This window comes from Mus caroli, chromosome 2, assembly GCF_900094665.2.
Source record: "Mus caroli chromosome 2, CAROLI_EIJ_v1.1, whole genome shotgun sequence".
Classification (NCBI taxonomy): Eukaryota; Metazoa; Chordata; class Mammalia; order Rodentia; family Muridae; genus Mus; species Mus caroli.
Window position 1 is genome coordinate 106557860 of NC_034571.1, and position 26895 is coordinate 106584754.

A 26895-nucleotide genomic window follows, 5' to 3' on the forward strand; every position below is an offset into this window, starting at 1 on the left:
TGCAGGTGGGTTTATTTTTACATTTTTGTGTCCTATTTTTTAAAGCTTTTTAAGGTATGTTTAAGTGTCCCAAGTCTGAGAGTCACTAGGCCAGTTTGGCTGTTAATGCTTTTCTACTCTGAGCTTGTAGCTTGGGTGAGGAGAGATAGAGGTGGATATAGTGGCTGGGGACCAGTGTTTTCTGTCCCACTCCATGGGACAGCACATACACTGACTCTCAGCACATTTGCCTTGAAAATAGACCTTTGGTTTGTTTGCTTTAAGTGGTAAGTTTGAAGAGCACACACAGCATGCTTCCTAAACTGAACTGGAGCCTGCATCATGAGGATTCTCTAACTTCATGGTTCCAGGCAGTTTCCACTTGTGGTAATTTGAGTGAAATCTCTTTCAGTGTATGGACTGAAGATGGTCAGGGACCTTCCTTCCCTGGGATCAGACCTTAAGTTCCCCTGTCTCCCATTATGAGGAACATGAGAGCAGAATACTTTACTTGGGACAAGTCACAGATCTTTTTGTGAATGGCTAAAAGGAAGATTAAAGACTGCGCTATCCATGTTCCCAAAGAGAGGTGTAGACTGTGCCCTTTTTACTCATAGAGTTTGGTTAAACTGTGAATGACAAGGAATCTGTACAGTTAACCATGAACCACAGTGCCCAAGCAGGCCCTCAGCAAGTATGTCTTCTTGGTTAAGTCTAATCTATACCTCTCTTTGCAGCAAGTGAGCAACAGATGAAGCTGGTGTGCAAGGAGTCCCCAAGGGAGTACCTGCAGCCTTTCAAGGACAAACTGGAGGAGTTCTTCAAGAAAGGTAGGAGGCTTCTCAGTTGCACATCAAGGATACTCTTCTTAATCTATCTCTCCCTCCCTCTCCCTCCCTCTCTCCTTCCCTCCCTCCCTCCCTCCCTCCCTCTCTCTCTCAGACCCCCATTGCCACTTACTTCCTGAATGACCGTAGACAACATCGCTGAATCCATGGTCCATTGTCCAATGGTGGTTTCATCCTCAGTGTAGATTGAGTTGTAGCTTCTATGTCGGAACATTTCATCCTTTAAATCATTCATTCCTGCTTTTGAGATATTTTGAGGGTAAACCTTCCTGTCTTCTTCTGGACCGTAGGCATTCTTGATTGATACATATTAACTGAACACAGTGTGTACATGTGAGGCTTATGGAGTCCTGCAGCTCAGATTGATGGTCACCCCCGACAGGTCAATGGGGATTATATTCCTGGTCTGACGAGCATGGCAACTTGGAAATTTGAAATTCGGTATTGTTTGTTGTGTTGCTTTTTTTCATTCCTTTACAGAGGGGCAAACTGGGGCCCAGTGAGTGGCATCACCCCACTGCTTGGCACCCATTGGTTCCTTGGGGTACCAGAAGATCCAACATTTACTTAGAAACCTTTGCAGGTTCTGTACCGTGCTCCATATTTTGGGGACAACTAAGACACTTTTATTGGTTGGGGTTAGTGAACGTGAAAATGCACTGCTTCTATGTATTATTTCCTATTTTAATTTCCCCAAATTAATTTAAGATTCAAAAGAAAACTGAATATGGGGTTTTTGAAGGAAGCTTTCTTCTTTAATAGAAAGTCAGGGGAAATGCATGCGGGGATTGCTGGGGAAATTTTAGCATGCTGTTCCCATTACCAAATAAGGCCACATGATACTACACCACCAAAAGGCTGCTAAGTTGGGTCAATTGACAAAGTATGGCCAAGCCACCTTGGAAATTAGCAGAGAAATTCTCAGTCTATGAGTCACAGGAGCTCCATGGCAGCTGCTCTCTCTCTGCAGAGATCTCTGTTCTTTCCTCTCTACAAGACCTTGTTTTCATGAAGCAGAAGGCAGAGTTGGTCTTGTTCAACCTCATGTTTGATGGGAATAATGGGTCAGGCACAGTACCATCTAGAGAGCAAACAATGACACAAACATTTTGTACTATGTGACTGTGAATAGGTAGGGTTTTTTAAAATGTAATTCATCAAGGTAAATTTGTTGCTTTATGGGCTATACCATACATACATATCCTGGTGAAAGTTCCATAGCCAGCAGATACTGTATTTGTTACCTCTAATTTATGACTGTTTCTTCTCACACATGCAAGCTGAATTTGAAATGAGGTACATATATGGCTTATGTCCTATACTTTTTAAATTTTCTATTATTCAATAGCTGGAAATTTTCAAAATGTGCGTGCATGTGCACATGCACACACACACACACACACACACACACACACACACACACACACACACTGGAGTTTTATCTGCCTGCATATCTTAATGGGCTTAAATTCTGTCTTTAAAAGAGCCAGTATCTTGATACATTGAAAATTCTATTATGAGCCGGGTGATGGTGGCACATGCCTTTAATTCCAGCACTTGGGATGCAGAGGCAGGCATATTTATGAGTTCTAGGCCAGCCTGGTCTACAGAGTTCCAGGACAGCCAGGACTATACAGAGAAACCCTGTTCCCCCCCCCCCCCCAAAAAAAGGAAAGAAATAAAGAAAGAAGGAAAATCCTATTCTTTTGATGAAAAGAGCTACATTTGAATAGGATAGAACCTTGAGAACCTTTCAAACTTGGAAAATGTACTAGGTTTCTCAGCTCAAGGAAGGAAGCCCTAAAGTAGTTCGTGAGAAATTCTTTTTTTTTTTTTAGTATTTTGATCATATGGACCCTGACCCTAGCATCACAGAGATCCATTCTCGTCACCCTCACTTTCCTATGTAACTTTTGAATTTTCTTCTTTCTTAAAAAACCCCTTGGGTGCAGTTATATTTGGGAGTGGGGCCTGCCATACTACATTACACCATTAAAGAAAACTGACTCTTCTGTCCCAGGAGCTATCAAATGCAAATAACTCCTCAGCTATCAATGGGATTTCATGCCCACCCCAACCCTCATTCTAGGATTTCATCTGGCTTGATCTCATACAGATCTTATGCATGTTGTCACACTCTATATGTGCTCATATGTGCAAGTTCCCTGTTGTATGTGAAAAACACTGTGACGGTGCCAAATGAGACCGTGGTTCTGTCGTTTAGTGGTGTATAACTAAGAACTATATGACAGGTAATGCTATCCTCATATGGTTTTGAACCTGTAGCTTTGCTAACTTGCAGAGTACACAAACGGGAACATCTCTTGATTACTGTCAGGGCAATAAAGAGTAGTTCCTTTGAAAAATAGAAAAGACTTACTTTGGGTCAGAGTTTCAGAAGTGTAATTCAAGGTCTCTTGGTTCTGTTAACCGTGGACTCCATTGTCCATGGGCTGTGTTAGGCAGCGCATCATGAAGTGAACATGGGCAGAAGACAGTACTACATTTTTTTAAAGAGTAGCTGTTTCTCTGACTAATAGGAAATGTAAAATTCTCTGCCCACCACAAATATGGGTTATTGACCTTGGATAATCACATTTTATGGTGATTTTCATGCAAGTTAAGTATAACATTTATCTGATTCCACATTTTCATAAACAGTACCACTATTACATGTGCTCCTAAGGAAAATACTACTGCTAACCCAGCCTTGATGTAGATAGAGCTCATAAAATATACCTGGATATCATAAATGCTGAAATGTGAACTCTCCAACAGTCCTGGAGTTGATATGATATGTAATAGGCCCAATATGATGGTAAACTTGGGCAAGAGGAATTCTTCTCAGACAGGTTAGGAAATGCATTCCAGGCAGAGGGAACACTGCAAACCTGTAACAATAGTAGATGTGCAGTGTTTGGGGAATGCATAAGATTAGGTGTGACCAGATTGTAGGCTTTATGTGAAAAATGCAAGACTTGTAAGGAGAAAAGTATCGCCACGGGACTTGAAGAAGAACCTGCTTCATGTTATAGACAACAGACAATAGTGAAAACTGTCGTGTCCAGGAATGGCAGGTGCAGGCTGGGCTGGGTGTCTTGTTTGGTGAAGGGATGTTAGGGGACCACTCTTTCTTTTGTTCTTAAAAATGTATCATAATTATCAATGATATAAAGTTAATTGAAGGAGTAAAAGGCTCATAAAGAACCTGAGTTAAAACAGTGGGGGTGGAAGGAAGACAGTGACATAAACTTTGGACATGATACCTTTGATGTGTACCTGACACACAGGTAGAGATGCTGTGCTTGTACGAGAGAGCTTCGTGATGCTACAACAATGATGCTATAGCTTCTAAAGCATTTACACTCAAGAGATCTGTGACTAAGCTACAAAGGAAATAAAAAAATTCTCTTTATGTTTTAAGACGTTTACAAGTTACCCTTAGCTATCTGTGGTGCAAACAGTCCCGAAAAGGTGGCAGTTTAAGACATATGGGTGAATGTGTCAGTCCAAAGGCAAGATGTAGAATAAAGAGATTCCTCAGAGCAGCTGAGTGTAGGGTCTTATTGGAAGTTGAAAAAGCATGCTGTGACAGAGCCTGTGTGGAGCGTTGAGCAGGAAAGCTAGTTTTCTGTGAGGGGTCTTCTCACTCAGAAAATACTAAGTAGTTAGGGTTTGGATGTTTTGGGTTTTTTTTAAGCCTGAGAAGTCACATGCATTGTGACTCGGTTGATTCATGACTAGAATTATTTGTATATAAGCAGCAATTTAGCTCTCGTAATTTTCCATTTGTAAGTCACATCCTGTTGCCACACTGGAATGAGATGATGTGTTTGTCCTGATCATCCTTCCTTTCTCAGAACACTCTTAAATAATGTTGACAAAGCCACGGGACTTACTCTCAACTAATTTTCATTTCCTGAGCTGAACACAAAGAACTTTTAATGGTACTTTTCTGGGTTTCAATCCCCGTGGCGTCTACACTTTCCCCTCCTCTTCCACAGTAGGCTCTGGTGGATGCCAATTTACAGTGCAGGTCTAAGCAATCCTGTGCAGCCATTTGTGTGTCTTGTTTGAGCTCCCACTTTCCCACCCTCAGATCAAACATGGCCAATAACGATATGGCCTTCGAAACCATGATGCTCACATTAAAAGTCCCCATAAACATAGCAGGGATCCTATAATTGAAAGAAGCCACAAAGCAACTGATTAGATCCTAGGTCTAGATCTTATAGGTGGTCTTTCCTTGCTGTTAAATTGGCCATTTGTATTTATAGCTTCGGCAGGGAAGGCTGTAACTAAAACTGGTCCTAATTCCAGCACCTCCCACGCTTGGTCTTATCTCACATTCAGTTACCCGTGGATGGTGATAAATTTCAACCTGACTCTGAATGAATAACTCTAGCTCTGCTTCCTGTGTGGTTATTTGGCCAGATAAGATAATTTTTTTTTCAGTGTCAAGAAAATTTTCTGTAAAATATTGCTGCTGCTGTTACTGCTGCTGCTGCTACTACTACTAAATATTATAAAAACCCCAATAATTTTACCAAGTTTAACAAAATTTTACCAAGTTAAACAAAAAGCAGTAAGTCTGATTCCTCACACTGAACGCAGACAGTTCCAATACACAAATGGGTAAATATCCCACAACAGCTGAGACTATGGCTGTCGGACCCTATTTGCTTTGTACTTTCTCTAAGCCTGTAACACAGCCTCAGCCTGACCTACAATACATCGTTATCACTGTCTGTTGATTTGTGAACAAAGGCCTGGAACCGGGTGAAGTCCTAGAGGGTATGTATTTTCCCTCTGTGGCTTTCTTGCTTAAATCCTTTCAGAATCAGAGAATCCTGGTAGAATCTGGCAAGAGATATTTTCAGCCTATAATTCTCAGCGCTGGTTAGACCCCTTCCCTATAAAAATCTCTTTGTTGGATATATATATATCTAAATTATTTTGTAATAATCTTTAAGTCACATAACATTGACAAGGGCCGTAACTGAACCTCATAATAGAACAACAGCAAACTACTGTCAGCCTCGTCATTGCGACCTCAAGACCATGGAAGTAAAACTGATTGGCCATCTTCCGTGGTTGTGAGAAAAACCATGTGACCTGGAGTGTGGCCTCTGAAAGAAAGGAATCTTAACTCAGCACATGGAGGAAGAGAGAGGGACTGGACCAATGTATGTCACTCCTGGGCCAGGGTGTGTACTGCTGAGTCTCTATACAACTCAAGAAGGCTGGCTTCAGGTGTCATCAGACAGCAAAACCATGTTATGTGCCTTGAGCCTTTGGAAAGTAGAAAGAGCTACCTTAGTGGGGGCTTCCTCATCAGGCTCTCATCTGAAAAGCTTAGTGTGGATCTTTTTATTTACTAATGTAAGGTTTTTGAACCAATTAGATGGCACAGCAGGTTCCCTCTCCCTCTCCCTCTCCCTCTCCCCCTCCCTCTCCCTCTCCATCTCCCTTCCCTTATCCCCTCATTCCCTCTCTCTCCCTTTCTCTCCCTCTCCCTCTCCCTCTCCCTCTCCCTCTCCCTTCCCTTTTTCCTCTCCCAAGCTGCTTGTGGACGTTGTACATCGTGGTGCGGAGCCTAGTGCGCACCACGATGTACAACGTCCACAAGCAGTCTCCTCTCCCCTTCCCCCTCCCTCTCCCTCTCCCCCCTTTCTCTCTCTAACACACATTATTCAGAGATCTCATTTATATCCCCCCCCAAGAAGATTCTTTCTTCCTCTTTCTCTCAGGTCTTCCTACTTCTTACCTCATCTTTCCACTCCTCGCACCTTACTTACACCACCTTCTCCCCACCTTAGTATCTTTAGTTCACTGTTTCTGTAAAAGCCAAGCCTCCACTTGGCTTTCAGTAACTCTAGTTCTCTTTTTATTTTTTCATCAATATTCAGTTGTAAAAACAAAAGTGTCTAAATGTTTTAAATGTATCTGGGGTAAAAAAGAAGTTTATAGACAAACTTCACCATAGTTAGTTATTAAATTTTATATAAGCTACTATTCCATGACCAAATAGAAATAGTTCCCAGAATATGAAGATAATTAGATACCTAGAAATCAAAGTATAGTTTCTATCCCTGTCAACAGATAGAAGAGGAACAGTCATGTGATTATTGCTTAGGGTTAGGTTGTAAATGGTATATTACAAAATTCACTAACCACTCTTCATTTAAAAAGCTTAAAAAAGCATTAAATAATGTATACTTACTCACTATAACAAAAAATCGCACTAGCCCCAAATTTGTAGCTTTTACCATAGACAAAATTCAAATGTACCTACAATAAAAGAGTTCCCAGGCATTGAAAAATGAAGGAAAAAACACGTAATTAGCAAAGCTGTAGAAACTGTTCATAAAATGTAGGAAAATATTCCACTCTTAAGATAGAAGATGTGTAAGGTAAATTACACTGACATTTCATTTTCTATGCAATAGATTATCAAATTACCAAGGTTTGAAGGCAGACTCTCTTGGCTCTGTAGTGAGATGTCATTCTAACTCATTGCTTTTGTTACAGTCCATTTGGAGTTCAGTTTATCAAATAGCAGCATCCACTAAAGTCCAGTGTGTGCTTCTAGAAGGAAGATGTGCCAAGCTGATGCGGGGATGACGCTGTGGGAATGATTAGGGTGGGTCTCCCCACCTCACTTCACCTAATCTGCATACTCCACTACAGATGCGCCAGAGAGGATGGTCTGTTCAGTGTTTCCAGACCCTGTCAAGGTGACAGTCATTATTAATTGCCACAGTAGTTTACCTCTTACCTTTTCTTCCCTGTTACCAAGCCTGGTTCTTTATTTCTAGCTAGCTCCTTCACTTTCTTTTACAGGAGTGCATTGGAATATATATGCTCATTCCAGGACAAGATGAGGGATTTGTGTCCTAAATTACCCTAACATACAGTATCTTTCATGCCTAACCACAAAGGAAGACCAAATATCATCATTTTTTTATGTCTTAACACTACTATCAGAATCTGACGACCTATTACATAGAGATTTGCCTTTCAAGCCTTAAATCTAATTTGCCGAGCAGAGTGGAGCAACCTTTAATCCCTGCACTCAGGAGGCAGAAGTAGGCAAAACTCTGTGAGTATGAGGCCAGCCTGGTCTACACAATGAGTTGCAGAACCGCTAGGGTCATATAATGAAATCCTATCTTCAAAAGGAGGAGGAGGAGACAAAGAAAGGAAGGAAGAAAAGAAAAAGAATACTCTAATCCTGTGTTGTTCTCCTCCTCCTCCTCCTTCTTTCTCCTCATTGTTCCTCCTCCTCCTCCTCCATCTTCTTTAAAATAAAACAGGGCCTCATTGTAGCACAGGCTAGCCTCAAACTATCTATATAGCCAAGAATTACCTTGAACTCCTGATCCTCCTGCTTCCACCTCTGTATTAGGGATTATCCCTGGCTCCTTAACTCTAATTATTGAAAGACAGTCTTCTTCCTCTAACTTTAAATAGTTTCCCAGAACTCCCCACAAATGAGAGATGGTGGATGGTGGTATAGTTTGGACAAACATCAAGTTACTCCTGCTAATCATTCCAAGATGTCCCGAGATGGCACAGAAATTTGACATACAGGGTCACATGTACCCATGCCTCCACCCCTCCAAGTATGGGAGACTGGACACTTTCATTGCTCTGTTGGAACAAGGACTAAAACATAAATTCATTTTTACAGACTTGAGCAAGGCCTTGAGTCATGTAAACATTCAGGAACTGCTAAGATCCAGCTCATGGTGGAAGTGTTGAGTATCTCTCCATTTCCTTTCTTTGTAGGAGAATTCAAAGTCCTGTGGTGATTGCCCTCACTTCTTCCGGATGAAGTAGGAGTTGGGGAGAAGCCAGTTGGGCCTCTCTTTCTGTGTATCCACTTTCATATCCACTGTGGATATTCCCTCTCCATAGGTCACTGGTTTCTTTAGGGAAAACTATCAGGACATTAAGTTCTATTTCCCTGGGACCGGGTTTGATTAAACTACGAAGTTGTAATAATTATATTCAGCTACAATCTCCTAATTTGCTTTTCCTGTCACGACAGTATATACACTTTTAAGTTAAAATTTTTAATGCAGTTATTTCTTTTAAAAATAATGCATCTTCATACTCATATACTTCAATTTCACATTATTCTGTGAGAGGCATTGAGACCTAGGTTTGCAGTGTACTATTGTTAACTGCAGGCACTATAAAGGTGTGTGTGTGTGTGCGTGTGTGTGTGTGTGTGTGTGTTGAATGAAGTGGAGGGGTCACTGGATTTCAAGTGAGAAGACCTTGTACTGAGCCCTGACCTTATGACTTCATGTCCCCAAATCTCTGCTTTGATTTATAAATGCCTGTGAAAATGTGAATGTCACATTACTAAACAGTGTCACCAAGAAGAATAAACAGGGATAGCACATGCACGTGAAGCAGCAGAATAAACCATCATACAGCGATGAGGCAAATGTTAGATTTAGAACATGGCTGTCTCCTGCTGGCAGCCTCCGTGGGAGGTTTAGGCTTTGGTGCGGAGTAGTAGTGCGATGTGTAGCTTGACAGCTGAAGTGTATTGCTTCACTGCAACATTGCAGCCATCTGTTGAGCCTGCTTTTGTCATCTCTCATGTTCCAGCCAAGGAAACTGAGTCTGAGGGGTTTGGTAACTTGCTTTACGTCAGTATGGCCTCATCCCCAGAGTTATTCCATGCCATAGTAATAACTCATTTTCTCTTTGTGCCAAGACTTTTGTGGGTAAAAGAAACATTCTGAATCTCACCAAATGAAACAGAAAAAAACCAGAATAGACTTTCTATATAACTTACAATAATAGCTTAGTCTTAGGCAGTCCTTTCTGGAAATCCCAATTTAAAAAAAAAAAAAATCTATCTTCCTAACAGTAGCAAAAACATATCAGTGGTGATTCTAAAAGGGGGACTGGGTGATGAATATTTACTTAGTTGGGGAATCAGTATTCGGCTCTGCATCTTGCATAATCATTGTTTTTCTGATAAATTACACCAAGCAATCGTTGGCCCAGCCACCACTTCCTCTTTGGATTCTCAACAACTATGAGGAATTTTTTCTTTTGTTTTGTTTCTTTGTTTTTCATTTCAGGGTTTTAAATTTACAATTTAAAAACTTTTAGGTTACAATATAATTATATCACCTCTCCCCTACTCTCTCTCCCCTTCAACCTCTCCCATATACCCTCTACTCCTCAAGTTGACAGCCTCTTTTTCTTGATTATTTTGGTTACACATGTGTGTATTTAAGTATAAAAATGTAAATCAGCGTGTTGAGCCTGTTTGGTATGGCTTGTGTGTATATGATTTCAGGGCTGACAGCTTGTATTGGTTGTACTCGATAACCAGTTAGGGTGCCCATCCCTGAGAGCCAATTCCCTCTCTTTCTCAGCAGTCATTAATGCTATAGTTCCTTGTCTAAGGATGCGGAACCCTATGAAAGTCCCACTTACTGCATTAATGTGTCTCTTGGTGCTACCATTGGTCAGGTCTTGTTTAGGCAGCCACATTGTTGAGCTACCGTGTGTGTAGCTTCCCTGACGTTTCTAGCAGATGCCATCTCACTGCAAACTTCCTGGTCCTCCAGCTCTTACAGTCTTTGCAACCTCTCTTCCGCCATGTCCCCAGAACCTGAGGTACAGGAGTTGTGTTATAGATCCATCCATTGGAGCTGGGTGAGTGCTCTCTGTATCAGGACCGGTTGCGGTTTTCTGTGGTGTCCGTTTTCTTCAGAGAGAAGCTTCTTTGTTGTGGAGTAAGAGCTACACTGACCTGTGGGTGTAAAGGTAAACTTTGCGATTATGTCAGGATTATGATATCGAGTAAAGTTACAGAAGTACCATCTGCTGATCTAAAATGCATGCTCTCGCTAGCCCTGGGTAGTTAGCCAGGTTTCTATTCCTGGGCATGATTCTCCAATGGAACTGGCCTTCGTTAGACAGCTGCTGTTACCACCAAGATATGAGTGCCACAACTGCACGTTTGGGGATGTCTTGCCACGCTGGTCCTTGTTATACTTCATAGACACCACCGATGGATAGGACCTTGATTGTTCTCCTTCTTTGGCTGCTTGCAGAGTACCTCTGCTAACTCTCAGGGAGGAGGCTGACAGGTTAGATCCAGGATGGATCTCCAAAGTCCTTGAATCTCCCAAATCCTGTGTCTAAAGTTTTCAAACTCTGCAAGGCAACCCAGGGCAACAGCCATCAGCATCCATTGCTCAGAAGTCACTTGGACTACCCCGACCAAAGACTTGAAGGGAGGTTTCTCATACCGGGCACTGGAGTTTTTGTTGCTCTCTGGCTCCTGTGGGGAGCATTGTCAGCCCAAGTGGAATAAGTTGATTTCACACACACACACACACACACACACACACACACACACACACACACAATTGTAGGTAAATAACAAATAATACGGTTCTATCTCCTCTCCCCTCCCTTACTGTAGTGCCTTCCTTTCACTTCCCTAGTTGGAACTCCTCAATCTGTTTTCCTCCCTTTCCCACTTTGCATGTGGAATTTGCATCCTGCTACTCCCCTCTCTAGGCCTCACCCATGGCCCCTTTTAACTTTCTCAGCTTCTGTGGTTACTCCAGAGTGTATATACTCACTCTCACATCTGAAGATTTGGGACTAAGACCCACAAATGAGAGAGAACAAGTGGCATTTGTCTTTCCACATCTGGGTTACTTCACCCAGTGTACTCTTCTCTAGTTCCATTATAAGGAGGTTTGAATGGGTGATTTCCTGCAGTTATCACACGGGTCCTCTTGTACTGAGATATTGTCATCCTTATGATGGAAGAACTTGACACCTCTGTTGTGTTTAAGACTATTGTGAGAATGGATAGCATAGCACACAGAACTTTCATAGGTAATGTACAGTCCAGCAGTGGTTACTTTTTCTTTCAAATTGTTTCTTCTCTGGGTTCATTTTGCTTTAAAAAGATCATAGCAGCGCTAATAAGAACCCAGGATGGATGAAAGCATCCGTCCAGAGCCTGGTGCCATACATATCAGCCAGCCTGCTCTTACATCCTCAGTCATTTCTCAGACTCCTTTCAGATGCTCAGAGTGGGGCTCAGAAAGGCAAGATAGGTTTATTCACCCAGTGGTACGTTGGATGATGGCACCAGTTTCTAAAGGTAATGAGTTAATTATGGAAGACTGTCTTCACTGCTGGGAAGAAGTCATGTTTATCTGTTTGTCTCTCCTAAAGTCTAGGCAAAAGTGATCTCATCTGTATTTATCTAAATTAGGAAGCTTCCCTTGTGTTAAAATGTGTACGTTGTCATAAATATAGTATAAGTCAGGTAAGTGAGCATGTGAGAAAAAAAAAAAAAAGGTGCCAGGAATTTCTGTGGTTTCTTCTCAGTGACAGAGGAGATGTTCATAATTCCATTAAGGACACCATGCCTTATGGAGCACACACTATGGCTGCCAAAATCCACAACGTCACCACCTAGTGGCCTCAATGTGGAACTGCAAGCACTTGATTCTTAAGCTCCACAGTGTGAATATCTCCTCTCCATGCTAAAGTGTTGGAGAATTACCAACTTTAGTTATCCTTGGTGACTACTGACAGCTTCAGCACTCAAGTCCTGCTTTCTAGCAAATTGGAGAATGATGAGGATTGCTTTGTCTTTCTCTCTCTCTCTCTCTTTTTTAAAAGATTTATTTATTTATTTATTCATTTAATATATGTGAGTACACCGTGGCTGTACAGATAGTTGTTAGCCTTTATGTGGTTGTAGAGAATTGAATTTTTAGGGCTTCTGCTTGCTCCGGTAGGTTCGATCACTCTGGTCTGCCCTGCTCGCTCTGGTCAACTCCGCTCACTCAGTCCCTGCTTGCTCCGGCCCAAAGATTTTCTTATTATTATACATAAGTACACTGTAGCTGACTTCAGACACACCAGAAGACGGTGTCATATCTCATTACGGGTGGTTGTGAGCCACCATGTGGTTGCTGGAATTTGAACTCAGGATCTCTTTCTCTTTCTTTCTTTCTTTCTCTCTCTCTCTCTCTCTCTCTCTCTCTCTCTCTCTCTCTCTAACTTATTTTAAAAGATTGTACACACAGGTTCAACAACATGGCTGTGCCATTCCTAATCCTTACATTAATCATTTGAGTTGAGAGCAAATCCATCTGTGTGGTAGCTTTGTGCAGAGATTTTCATTTTCTTCTGAAAAATAAAAATACGTAGAATAGACCAGAACTATTTTCAGTAACGATAAACAGTTTTATCATCATAGGGTATAAGCACAGCTGGCTCACGTCCCTTCACAGTTTTAGGCACACATGAGTGCTCGGACTCCTTGGCCTGCCAGGCCTTGCTAGCTCACCCTTTCTCCACCTGAAAAGCAGACACCAGAGCCTTTGCTGTGTACACCTCCCCCTCCTGCCTCAGCATCCACCAAGTTGCTGGCACTCAAATTATTGATTGACATAATCAACTGCCTGCCTAATGAGCTCATCACAGCATCCCATTTCCTTGCCGAAATAATGAAATGTGGAGTGATTAATCATGCTGTAATAATTCAAGAAGGCTTTAATGTGTTCAAGTAAATCATGTGGAAAGCCACGGAACAGTTATTTGAAATGGCTATTCTTCCTAGAAGGGCTCTATTCTCCCTTAGCATCGTTTCTTGAGTTTCACAGTTCTATAAGTTTGTCTGATGGCTAGCATAGGGTGCGTGCATGGTTATCTGCAGTCTTGGTCTTAAGCTTCCTCTGGCACTGTTTCCTAGTTTGAACTCATGACTGAAGCACTGATCGCAGTTTGTCCGAGTACCACTGGTGAAATAGGTTTTAGCATCTGGACAGCAGGTAATGGAGGTAGACAGCCTTGGAAAAGACTCAGCAGGTGATGTCTGTCAAGTCGTTTTCCTGTTTCTGTTGTAGTTTGAACAATATGGTAATATAATGTGAACAATATGATTGGCTTTAGAATTATACAAACCTGAGATCAAATCTCTTGCTAACTTTCTGACTTGGAAACCACGCTGACTTCCTTCATCCCAAAGATAGAGATAATAATACCAACCTTATATGTAAGGGCATTGCAACTGTGAAATCAACTGAAGTGTCTCAACCCTCTGATACATGGTGTGACTTAATCCTACACACACACACACACACACACACACACACACACCTGCACACATGTTCCTTTACATTCCTTTGAGCTTTACGTATATTGCTTAGACAAAGTCAGAATTTCATTTCATCTATGAAGCCATATTAACCATGAGTCTTTCCTTCATCTTATTAAAACAGAAGAAACTGTGCAAACTGCTAATTAAATATTAGTTTAGTTCTTATTGTGTTCTGGGCACTGTAAACTCCGTGAAGAGCAAGACCCACACTAGTTTTGCCTCAGTCCACAGTGTATACTTAAGTTATTTGTTGCTGTATTGCCTACTGCTTCAAATCTTAATAGCTCAAAATAACACTGTTTTCTCTTGGGTTGTTCCACTGGCTGGTTATTGAAGTGGGTCTCCTACGAATTCAGAGTCCTATGGTGGGTAGAATTTGAATATTCCAAAAATAGCTTTTCCATACATGTATGTGTATCCACCATGGGTTGGCAGACTGTTTGAGGTTAGAGGACTATCTCGGAGACTCTAAGTAACCATTGCATGTGACTTTGGGCTTGCTTTCTCAGTACAGTGGTCTCTGGCTATCCTACTTTTCCCAAAGCAAATAGCTTTTGCTTGTGGTAGAAAACAAAACTGGCCAACATTTTAAAAAAATAAAAGAAATAAGACATTATGTACTTTTGATAAGCCAAGTTGTAAGCCAACCCATTTTCAACATCCTGAAATGAGCACTCACAGTCTCTAATTCAGAGATCAGCAGGCATGCAGAGAAGGTGGTCATCATGGAGGCAAGCTTTGCCAATGGCCACTCCTCAGATAGCCATCTCTTGAGAGCAGGACTGTTAACTTGTAGGTTCTGACCTGTACTTTGTCCATCCAGGCTTACAGAGGCTACCATCTGTAATTGCCTTGGGAAAAGGGATAGTGTCTTTAATGATCAATAAATAATCGAAGGAAAGTGTGTTCTGGTCCTTAGAACTTCTTCAGGAAAAAAACAACAACAACAGTGTTATTTCCAGGGAGGGGTACTTTATCTTTCTCCTCAATCTGAAGGGAACTCTTTGTTTCTCTGTTTCTACATGGGGTAAACACACAACTCATAAATCTTAGCTTCACACACCCAGTGCTACAAAGTGACTCACATGTTTGTGACTATTTTTACACATAAGAACCATCATCGTCAGCGAGAATGTATTTGCCGGGACATTAAGTCCCATATGCTAGAGTTTCTGTCACACTTCTGAGACACTGTCTTTGCAGTTGGAATCCTAGGAAATCAGTCCTCTGAGACTTCTGTACTTCTGCACCTGATGTAATAAACACTCCTTCCCTTCCTTTCCCAGGGACAAATGGCCTTAAACAACTCTTGTAGGCCCTTCCCTACAGTTGTGCAAAATCTCTTGTTTTAATATAAGTCAATGTCTGGAAGGTGGGGAGGGAGGGAGGGATGAAGGGTGAGGAGGGAGGAAAGAAGCCTGGAGTTATCTTTCCAAGTATAGACGTGAGAGACTAAATAAACACATTTAATCTACGAACTCATGACAAGCACTTCTCAAATTAAATCCTGAATTTAAATATTTTTATATTTTCAGTAATAATTTATTTAAAGTTGATAAGCTATTATCTAGGATATTACTACCCTTTAGGGGACAAAGTGAGAACTTCATTAGCTATTTCCTATACTCATCCTTGGATCAAAGTACCTTTTGTGGAGGTGTTGTGACCTCTGTGGTCCCTGTATGGACAATTGGTGATATCCATTCTGACAGCTGAGGACCAAGGCTACATTCCATCCTAGAAAGGCAGAAATCATCAGGAATTGCCATGGTTGAACTGAAATATAAATCCATAGAATTGAGGGCTTTTCCCCCAAAGGGTAAAGAGAATTTGGACCTAGACTTACGAATAGTTTTTGTAGACATAGCAGGAAATTATGATCATGTGGGACTGAATGTGTCATTTGTACTTAAATTTGTTCTCCCTATGAGTCTTGTAGATAACATTGTTTTTTGTAAGCTGTGAGAGATCAGAAAATAATCCCAACAGATTACACTGCTGCCCAGAGGCTCTCAGACGTTCTCTCCGATTGGAATGGAGCCAGTAGAGTGTGCAGAGAGAGTTAAGGACCACTTCCAAATCCATGTTGGAAAAATTCTCAATTTTTACTTCATATGTCAATTTACTGTTCCTGAAAATATAGATAAGTAACCAAGATGTGGAATTTATATTAACGTTCATGGGTTCTGATTACATGTTCCAGGTGTGTGAGGTTAACACAGCACCTGTCTTAATTTAAAATGATGAATTTACCCCCTTGTGGGGCCTCTCCTCCAGGATCACACCACATATTTGCTGATATTAAAATACCATATATCTCTGTGTTACATTTATTTCTCAAAAGCATTGAGTGGACAGCATCCAAGAGACACCTAAATATAAGTGAGCTACAAAATATGGCTCTTGTTTGCTCCAGTCTGTGACAATATAATATAAATGTGGCTCTTGTTTGCTCCACTCTGTGACAATGTAATATAAATGTGGCTCTTGTTTGCTCTAGTCTGTGACAGTATAAAGGAAAGATCAACACATTGCCAGGAGATGGAGGTGGGACAAAAAACCATCTACAGAAGTGGTCCCCAACCTTCCTAAATCTGCAGGGACCCTTTAATATAGTTCCTCATGGTATAGTGATGCCCCCAACCATAAAATAATTTATGTATGTGGCTATCTCATAGCTGTAATTTTGCTACTGTTAGGAATTGTAATATACATAGCTGATATGCAGGATATCTGATATATCATCCTCAAAGGGGTCACGACCCACAAGTTGAGAACCACCGATCTAAGGTACTACATAAGGACCTGAAGAAAGCCAGTGGGTACATGGACTGATACATGGTCACTGTTGGTTTGTATTAAGAGTTTATCCCTGTGTGTAAATCTGTCTGTGAGCCACAGTTTTGTATAAGGAGAAAATTTTACATTGTGTGACTTTCTGCATCTACCTTCCAAAGGCTAGAGACAGCAGTGCTGGGACACATTTCCTTCTTTGGAAAACTATCTCACATGCTGTTTGGGCTTAATGCAGTGAGGTCTCCTTCTTTCCAGTATTCCTTTTTTTTTCTTGTCCAGAATTCCTCAGTGTGTGGTTGCTCTTCCCTCTCTGGGACTGGGAGACTGTGGGCCTGTGCTGTTTTGTACATCTTTCATATAGGTGCCCTGACCGTGCTTCTCCTCTCAAGCATCTTCCCCAGCCTCCCAGCCGCCCTCCACCACCAAGCAGTGATAAGTGCCTTGGCACTTACTAAAACAGCCAATCCCTAAGACGGTACCTTTGCACACGCGATTCAAAATGCCATACACACAGCCACCCTGTCCGGAAGGAAATGAATTGAGCCAGTGGTGCACCACTGGCATGTGCAGAAATCAGACATATCCACCATGCTGCTACTATCATTGGTGTACTGTCATTGAGTTACTCATACCAGATAACTCCACTGTTCTCATAAGGATCTGGTAAGAACATTTCCTCTTGCCCTCTCACTACCAGCTCCTCCAATAGCAGAGTCTGAGCCCTAACACACATGCTGCCGGCTAGAGACTAGAGCACAGTAGATATAGGCAGCAGGCTGGGAAGACTGGGGTTGCTGAGTTGCTGAGCTTCCTCTGCAGACCTTAGGCTCCTACTCACCCAATTCCACATCTCAGGGCTGAGATCTTTCCTGCCCAGGGAAGGGCAGGTAATCAATCAATGCTAGACTTTCTTCAATGGAGTTTATTGCAGTGTCCTTACATCCACTATGTGTCTCTCTAGATGCCTAGGGATAAATATCTGAAATCGGGTTTGTATTGTCTTCTTTATACAGCTCTCCCTGACATCAAGTAGCTTGCCCATAGTATGCTTGTAGTGCGTTCTGGATGATTAGACGCAAATCATCAAGGGCCTGCTTTGTTTCATCCTCCTCCAGGGCTGGACTGCTGTGTGTTAGCCTGTCCTGTATGGCAGCAGGGAGCTAATTATTGCCATGCTCAACAATTTTGAGTAGAAATAGATGTGTTTTCCCCTCTCCGGAGAACAGGGCTTGTTTTTGACAAACACAAGGTCTTGCTGCGTAGCCCAGGCCAGCCTTGTGTTTATGATCTTCCTCCATCAACCTCCCCCTTACCCCCCCCCACCCCCCGGCAAGCTTGGCTTACAGGTAATGTCACCGCTCACTAGAGGAATAGAGTCTTGAGCAAATCCTCACAACCCTATTCCAGGGACTCTGATAGGTGCCAGTCATCACTGACTTCTGCACATGGTGAAGGGAAAGGTACTTCCTTATGTCGGTAAGTAGGGAAGCAGAAGCAGTCTTAAGAGTTAGTTACCGGTCAATAACTGTAAGCAGGGATGGTGGCCCTTCGCTTGGGAAGGTCTCTGCTGTGGAGTTTGAGGGCCTTCAAGTCCTCATCCTCAGGTAGGCTACTGTCTTCCATTAAGGAGCAATAGAAATGTAAACTGTTGTACAGTGTAGCAAAGGACAGTAAGGTGCAACTCAAGTCGGAAACAGGCCGGAAACTCACTGAAACAGAATCAGTCTCGCTGCCAAAACCAGGAGGCTGGCATGGTGTTGACACTTGCCATTTTGACTCGTTCATCTGGAAATGGCCTGACTTGGAGTAGAGGTCCAGCTCTGTGCCTGAGTGGCAGGGTGGGTGACTAGGATGCCGAAAGCTGTGGAAAGGAAGTCTTTGTGGGAGGCCAGCTGCTTACACCAATCTCTGCTTGGCTTGCTGGTCAGAGGCTTTGATCTCGAGGCCCTTTCCCATGAGACATCTTCCCTTTCCTCTTGTCACATATGCAGCACCCCTCACCCACTACACACACCCTGGTTTGGTCCAGTTCCAAGGGAAATGAGCTGTTTGTCCAGTCACCGTCTCTGGGCTGTATAAACAAGCAGATGGACAATCAGCACCCTTCTCAGGCCTTGGCCCGCTCGGCTGCTTGCACAAATGGGGACTCATCACTCAATTTTTGGACTGTAGTCGCACAAGCATGAGATAATGGGGACGGCTCAGCTTTCGAGATCTCTTCATGCTGTTTAGATTTCAGCCTCCGTGTCAAAAATCTATTGTTCAAAGCAGCTTTGGCAGCAGCAGCCACTGCCCTTCCACTCATTTGGAAAACTAATAATTCAGATGCTGTTTCCTTACTAAACCAAGTCTTAGCCAGCAGAAAATAGACCCCCTCCCCGCAAAAGAGGGTTATTTTTTTGAAAATACATAGAGGATATCTTCCCTTAATTATCCAAATATTAATAGGGCCTGTCATCTAGCTAACAACGGTTTGTTTTGTTTCTCACTTTAAGGGCCTTGGATAGTGCAGTGGCCTGGGGAAGAGTGGGGCAGTCTAGAGACTTGTCACCCCAGGGCTGCTGTCATTCTTGTCACCTGAGCATTTCAGTGTGGGCACTGGTCTTGTTTCTTCTGATTCACAGTACCCCGGAGGCTTTATGGGGGATTCTCCCTAACTGCCCCTGTCTCCTCAGAACTCAGGCTTCCTGCAGCTCTGGCTGTTGTCAGTGCAAGCTGCCCTGCTGTCTTGCCCTTGCTCCTCCTTGCAGGCACCCATAGGTATCAGGCTTGCTTGGGTTCCTGTCTTCTTGCCTTCCAGTGATTCTTTTCTCCATTACTTCAGTCATCTCTGACCCCCCTCACCGTGTCCTCTTTTCTCAGTGTCCTCTCCCTCCCCCTCTCCCTCTCCCTCTCCCTCCCCCTCCCTCTCCCCTCTCTCCCCTCCCTCTCTCCCTCTCTCCACTCTCCCCTTTCCCTCCTCTTCCTCTCCCTCTCCCTCCCTCCTCTTCCTCTCCCTCTCTCTCCCTCTCTCCCTCTCCTCTCCCTCCTCTCTCCCTCTCTCTCTCTCCTTCCCCATCCCCCTTTCTTCCCCTTCCCCTTTGTTTTTAGTTCCCTGTGTTTTGTTCTTCATAGTTTTTCAGTTTGGATTTCTGTCACACTGGACAGTCTGGTGTGTTCAAACTCCCTCCCTCCCCTCCTCATTGCCCCCCACCCCCACCCCCATTGCTTTTCTGTTGGTTTTCATTTCTTTCCCAACCCTTCACCTTAGATTCCTAAAATCAGCCTGGGAGTGTCTCTTGGACAGTGTCACTTTGATGAGGCAAGAGCACATGGCATAATGGTCATTTTCTTCCTAGGAGTCTGCCCTGATGAAGGCAACTGCTCATGGGGCAGGGCATCAACAGCGAGGACATCCTGTTCTCTGTGAGTGGCAACTATTACTTTTGATTTGCTAATTCAGCATTTAGATTGTCTAAGGCCTGAAGGAAAAAATGATGGGAATGCTCGTCTCAGGGACTACACAGCTGCCATAAATCTTACCCAGCTTGTGAGCAGTGTTTGCTCTCAGTGACCACCTCAGGCATTAGAATACTTACCCTCAGCTCAAGGCTGGCACCATGCTTACTTGTCCTCTGGCTGTCCGTCTTTTTGATCTAGAAACGAGGCAGAGCTTCTGGGCTTTCTCGCAGAGTTATGTCTAGCTTGGCTAACCTGCCAGCACATCCCTTTGTGGCCTTTATTTCAGTGACTATCAAATATATATCTCTAATGCATACATCTCTAGGAAACCCAGGTTTGTATATCCAACTGCCAATTAAATACCTCAAACTCGGTGTCCCAGACCAAACTCTGACTTCCTCACTTCACCCTTTGGGCTGCCAACTGTCATCTGCTCAGAAGTGGAAGTGCCCTTCTTTGAAACGCTAAAGCTGAAATCTTGGAAAGTCTTTAACTTTTCTCTCTCTCCCACCACAGCCAGTCTGTTATTGTTTCTATTATAACACTGGCTCTAACACCACCCTTTCTCAAATGCACTTGTCCTGACCATCTTTAAAAACTCATGTCAGATTGTTACTCATTTTCTAGAGTCCTCTGGCAAGTCATCTTTTTAATCCTAAGATTCAGAATCTAGTAAAACCTGCAAGCCCTGCCTACACCACAGCTGACCTTAGCTTTCACTCCCCTCCCCTCCTTGCCTAGGTCTCTGCCCTTTCCCATCTCCTCATGCTCCCTGGTCTGTTATGGGACCTCCTGCTGGGTCCTCTTCTGTCCAGAGAGAACTTTCCCAAGACATCCACAGGACCCCATCCTCTACTACATTCCAGTGTTTTCTTAATATGTCAGAGACAGCTAGGTATCTTAGTCAGTTTGGTTTACTTATAAGAGAAGACCTTAGTCTGAATAATTTATAAACAAATAACATTTCTTGTGATTCCTAGAAAATCCAAGACAAGGTGTCTCTAATGTCCTGAGGGCGTCCTTCCTCAGAGGCTGTGCCTCCTTATGGTGTTCTCATGTGGTGAAGAGGGACAAATAAGGGCACTAAGATCACCCATGAGTGTTGAATAACATCACAGCCCACCCCATGATATCACATCAGAAATTATGCTCAACATACAAATTTTGATAAAGGAGTTCAGAACATGACAGCAGCACCCTATCTAGTACCTATATAAAGTACAGCACCCTACATAATACTAATATAAAGAAGTTTGTCTGGTAACCCGAATTGTTTCTTTCTCTCTCTTCTCCATTTTACAGAGCTTCTTAATATTTATCTTCACATGAAATGCTATGCATTTGCCTTATGTTTCTATCTGGCCCTTTTTGAAAACAAAAACAAACATATGTGTTTGAAGAAGAGATTCTGTTTCTCATGGTTCACAGTAAGCATGCCATTAGTCTGTTTTAATTGAGGAGCAGAGGAGGTGCGATCAGGAAATAGCTTGTACCAGAAATGGAAATCAGCAAGGGAGTGAATTAGAAGCTGAGTGTTGATGTTTGGAAAATGAGGACTCTTTACAGGGACTCCGAGTAACGTTGTGGATGGCGTGAAGCGTGGAATGCATAGTATGTAAGGTTCACTCTGTCTGGGGCATTCGGTACTCTGGGTCATAGCTTTTAGGGCTCTGGGCTAGGAAGCCATTTACTTGTAGTCATGCTACCCTGAGTATTCAGGAGTCCCATGGAATAGTCATCTAACTAAGTCTGATTTCTGATGGGCCAATGCCATATCCAGACACGGGACAGTGTGTAAGGCTGTTGGCAAACACGTAATGCACAGCCACCTGCAGGATCAGCATGGGAGTGTGTGAAGAAGAGACAGGGTTTGGGGGAGGCACAAGGAGGCAGTGGACATTGAATCAATTGGCAGGGATAGTTATTCTCCATCAAGATATTCTCCTAAAATTATAAGTTTAAAAATCACATTCTGCATCAAGATCCAGGAGCTTCCGAGCTCTCTGGGGTTTGGTTCTTCTCATCCACTGTTTCTGGCCTTTCAGTGAATGCTATGTTGTCTTTAGCATCTACTGAACCTCTCAATAACTGAATTCTTTGGAACTCAGTTTTATTAGGTACTGAAATGCTGAAGGGAAGTCTTCTACCGTGCTCTATGTGTCTGTATTAGAAATTAACATTGGGAAATCCAAGAAGTAATGAGAAATGGAAAAAAGTTCCTAGGTTGTGGCAAGTCCAGGTGAACCCAAGGATCTATGTTTTACTTTTGGGGAGGGGGCATTAAAGATTTTAATAGGACAGTGGTATGATGAGCACTGTAGAATAAAAAGATACTGGTCATGGAGTGCACATAAAGCTGGAGGCAGGAGGGATTGTAGATAAAAGAATTAGAATTTAAGAGGAAATGGGATAATAGAAGGGAAAGGTGATCAGGATATAAACTGGGGTGCATTTTACAGGACACAAACATTAGAAAGGTGAGCATGACGTCCTTGCAGGCTACACACAATTGTCATAAAGGTGACATCCCTGCTCACCTGTCCTCACTGCTGGATTCACTCCCCAGTCCCAACCACGTGGTATTCTGGAGCTGACTGCATGTCAAAATGATAAACAGTGGACATTGGCTGTGGTAGAAGGGGGTGAAAATAGCTCCCTGAGCTTCACTTACCAAAAGCATAGAATAAAGGCCAAAATAATAAAGCCGAAGTAAGATCATGGATTGTTGCTATGATAAGTTACACTAATGGCCAGTCACAGAGGAGAAAGCGTGGGTCTCCTGAATGAGCAGCATGCAGCACAGGGCATGCAAAGCTCTGATTTCCTCAAGTTCACGAGCTTTACCCTCTCCCTTCCTGCTTTGCACCAGACACTTAGCATTAAGAGTGCTCCTTGCCTGTGTCCCAAGGTCTTTCAAAGTGCTATCAATTTGGAGATATTGATATAGGATTCCCATGGAGTTACACGTGGCACCCTTTTTCAAACACACACACACAATGTGTCTGCATTTTCAAATGTCTTTGGATGGAAACTGGAATTGAGCATCTGATCACTGGCAGAAACCTGGCTGTCAGTCTGAGCCAGGAAAGTGCTATTTAAATTTGGAAGAGGAAAATCATTCTAAGTTTGTTTTTAAGACTATGATGTAGTAAGCATGATGAACAAAAATGAGAGACACCTTTTATTCCAGAAAGCAGTCTGGCTGGAGCAGGGAGCTCTCCATGCATGAATGCCTGTGTTTGCCTTGTCTTCCCTGACCCTCTGTGAGTAGGCCAGCTGATGCTTATCCACATCCATTGGCAGCCCCTCCTAGGGGTTTCCTAACAGCTTTGTGTTTTTAAGGAGAAGGGAGTGAAATTCCCTGATGCTTCTGTGGTTCTGAATTCTCCCCAATTTAAATTCACAAACAAATGCAAATGATGACGCCCTCCCCTAGGTGGTTCTGTGATTGTTAGTATTGGTTATCATTTGATGTGATCTAGAATCACTTGGGAAGAGAGGCCCAGTGAAGGACTGTGTAGGTTAAGTCAGCCTGTGGACCTACCTGTGGGGTTTTCTTTTCATTATGTTAGTTTAGGTGGGAAACCCCGCTTACGGTGGGCAGCACCATTCCCTGGGCTTCAGTGCTGGACTGTCTAGGAGTGGAGAGACTAGCATAAGTGTAATTACTTTATTTCTTTCTCCATTTTCTTTCTGTCTTCAGTCTTCTCTCTATTTACCTCTTACTATCTTGTTGGGATACATTTTATAGGAGATTTTCATAACACTCAAGATTTTTTTTTTCTGTTTATGTGGTGGTGCACGCCTTTAATCCCAGCACTCGGGAGGCAGAGACAAGCGGATTTCTGAGTTCGAGGCCAGCTTGGTCTACAAAGTGAGTTCTGGGACAGCCAGGGCTATACAGAGAAACCCTGTCTTGAAAAACCATAAAAAGAGAGAAGGAAGGAAGGAAGGAAGGAAGGAAGGAAGGAAGGAAGGAAGGAAGGAAGGAAGGAAGAGGGAGAGAGAGAGAGAGAGAGAGAGAGAGAGAAAGAAAGAAAGAAAGAAAGAAAGAAAGAAAGAAAGAANGAGAGAGAGAGAGAGAGAGAGAGAGAAAGAAAGAAAGAAAGAAAGAAAGAAAGAAAGAAAGAAAGAAAGAAAGAAAGAAAGAAACCCTGCACATGAAAACATCCCAGGGAACTGGGAAAAAAAAAATACATTCCTGTTTCTGTAACCAAAGTCCTTTCCTCCCCATCAGCTATGTTAATTAAAGACCAAAAAACCATGTCTTCTTTCTTACCTCTCCTGTTTATTTTCTACCACAAACTGGGATGGCAAGGACAGCATCAGCATCCCAAAAATATGACCATTAAATAAGCAGCTGGATAGGGAGGGGACAGGAAGAGGGGAGAAGAAGTGGGGAAGGGTTGTGGAGTGAGGAAGAGAATGAGCTTAGGTGGAAAGCCCTTGGCTTCACTCATGTACGTACATCTATTAGCGATGTTTGCCTGCCTCTAACCCTCTTTAGCACTCTGAGCTATGAAGCATAGCCTAGTAAGAAAAGCTGGGTCAGAAGTGAGATTTGTCAGCAGGCAGAGCTGAACAAATCCAAAGCTACAGCAAATGGCTTCCACCACATTATCAAGCCTGGAGTTGTTGACAGCCCTCCTACCCCTGGTCTTTGAGTGACCACCCCAAAACACCATTCCCTCTGCCTCCAAACCCCTCACAGCATCAGCTCAGCCATAAAAACCCTCTTCACAGTGAGCCACCACTGCCTTGTCTAGGAAGCAAAGCCGGGGTTGGGGGCATGGAACGACTGCAGTTTCTTTGCAAACTGCAGATGCATCAGAAGAAACGCTGAGCAGGCAGAGCGGATCTTGCTTTGTACAGACAGCCCTCCGACTTAGAATCTGGGCTTCCCAGCAGCATTAATTCCACCGGGCTTTGAGAAAGGCCAATGCTTTCTTTTTTTCTGTTTCTCCTCTGCTACCACTATTTACATAACAAATCGCTACAAAACGCAATCAATCGTGTCAGATGCTGGAAATAAGTTCTTCGGGGTATAGCTATTTTTAAACAACCCATAGTTGTAGGGATGTTTTTAAAAACAGGCACAGCCTGAGTATGTTTCAAAGCATAAGTGGTTACAAGGATTCAGCATTTTTAGGCTTGTGCTGACCCATGGACCAGGAAAGCTTTTTTTCTATAGAGCCTGAACCTCCCCAGGAATGATGTTTAACAGATCCACAAAAATGCAACTTGGCTGTAGATTGAAGCCTTCTTACTAGGCAGGTAGGTGAGAGTCCCCAATGCCAGGACCTCAACCAGGCTTAGAACTCTTGCAAGTATCCAAAGTGCTTCCCTGCTGGAGGTTGTATTTACTAACAGCAGCAATGAGCGTTTCTTTCTCCCATAGGAATCAGATGTTAGTAGAAAGAATGTTGGGTTTTTCTGGACTTTTAGCATCATTCTCAGAGCTGGTGTCCATGGATTCTTTTTCTGTCCTACTTTTCTAAGTATACTGTTCTCACAAAGATTTTTCTTAAGTCTTATGGGTCTCTTTACTGTGATTTGTGTAAACACCCCCTTAATGTGAGTGGACACTCACACACACACACACACACACACACACACACACACACACACTCCACTCTCCTGCCACTCCTTTTCCCCAGAAGCACATGCCCCTTAGAAATTCCCTCAAGACTTACATCTATCTATAAAAGTTTTCTAAGGTTCTATAGTATTTGTGATTCTTTACTGAATAAAATAAAAATAAAAATAATATTAGACATTTATTCGGTATTCTTGTCCCTCTTTCTCTCTCTCTGTCAGAGCTAGCTACCTCTGGCAAGGTTGTAATGTTATTCACCATGTAAGTCAGGCCTCAGCCTCCTAGGAACTAGCATTGCAGGTGCTCACCAGCACTGCTGGTCAGTGCTCTTTTTCAAGTCTCACTTTGAAACCTCTCTAAGAGACAATCAAACTCAAGCTAGATCTATTTGATATAGGAGGAAGCCAATGAAGGCAATAGGTGCAGGATTCTGGTAGATTGGGAATGAATGGCTGAGTAAGTATAGGAGCTGATCAAGGTTACCTACATTTAAATGGTACAACCCATAGACGTGGTGAAAGGACAGATATTACCCTTCAGATTTACAAGGTTTCACTGGAGGCCCCTGGCCCTGTCACACGTTAACTGTGCTTCCCATTCCTAGGACAGTTGGGAGGCTCCACTGCTCCTCCATGGCTTGGAGTCCTCCTTCAATATCTGTGTATACAATACCTCCGAAGAGAGACAGGCTTTCCTTAGACCAACTCCTGTAAAAACCAGTGTCTCTCTGTTATTATTAACATAAAATTTACTGTTTCTTTCTTACTTGTGGCAGTTGTCTGTATTTTTAAATATTTGAGAAATTGCCTAGCTACTAATAGTGGGAATACTCTCTACTTTATTCACTCCATAGATCTCCTACTTTATGGGCAGTAAGTGCTCAGCCAATACTCGGGGAAGCTTTCTTAATAGGGAAAGATTTAAAGAGGTCCCCCGATCTTGAGATCTTAAATAGAATGAAATTCCTAAATGGAGACAAACATGAAATTAGAAAAGGAACAATAAAATCGAACTCTTTCCAACCTCTATCAAAAACGAAGATGGAAGGGCAAAATCTTGGT

At 42.8% G+C, this 26895-nt stretch overlaps 1 protein-coding gene across 3 annotated transcripts in view; it reads left to right on the forward strand.

Annotated features, from left to right (window-relative positions):
• Fmn1 (formin 1) overlaps nt 1-26895 on the forward strand; it is a 371650-nt gene that overhangs the window by 294878 nt on the left and 49877 nt on the right. For all 3 annotated transcript variants that reach the window (XM_029474561.1, XM_021149455.2, XM_021149458.2), the window contains one exon: nt 717-809. In XM_029474561.1, coding sequence (XP_029330421.1) covers nt 717-809 — 93 coding nt within the window. The remainder of the gene's footprint in view (nt 1-716; nt 810-26895) is intronic.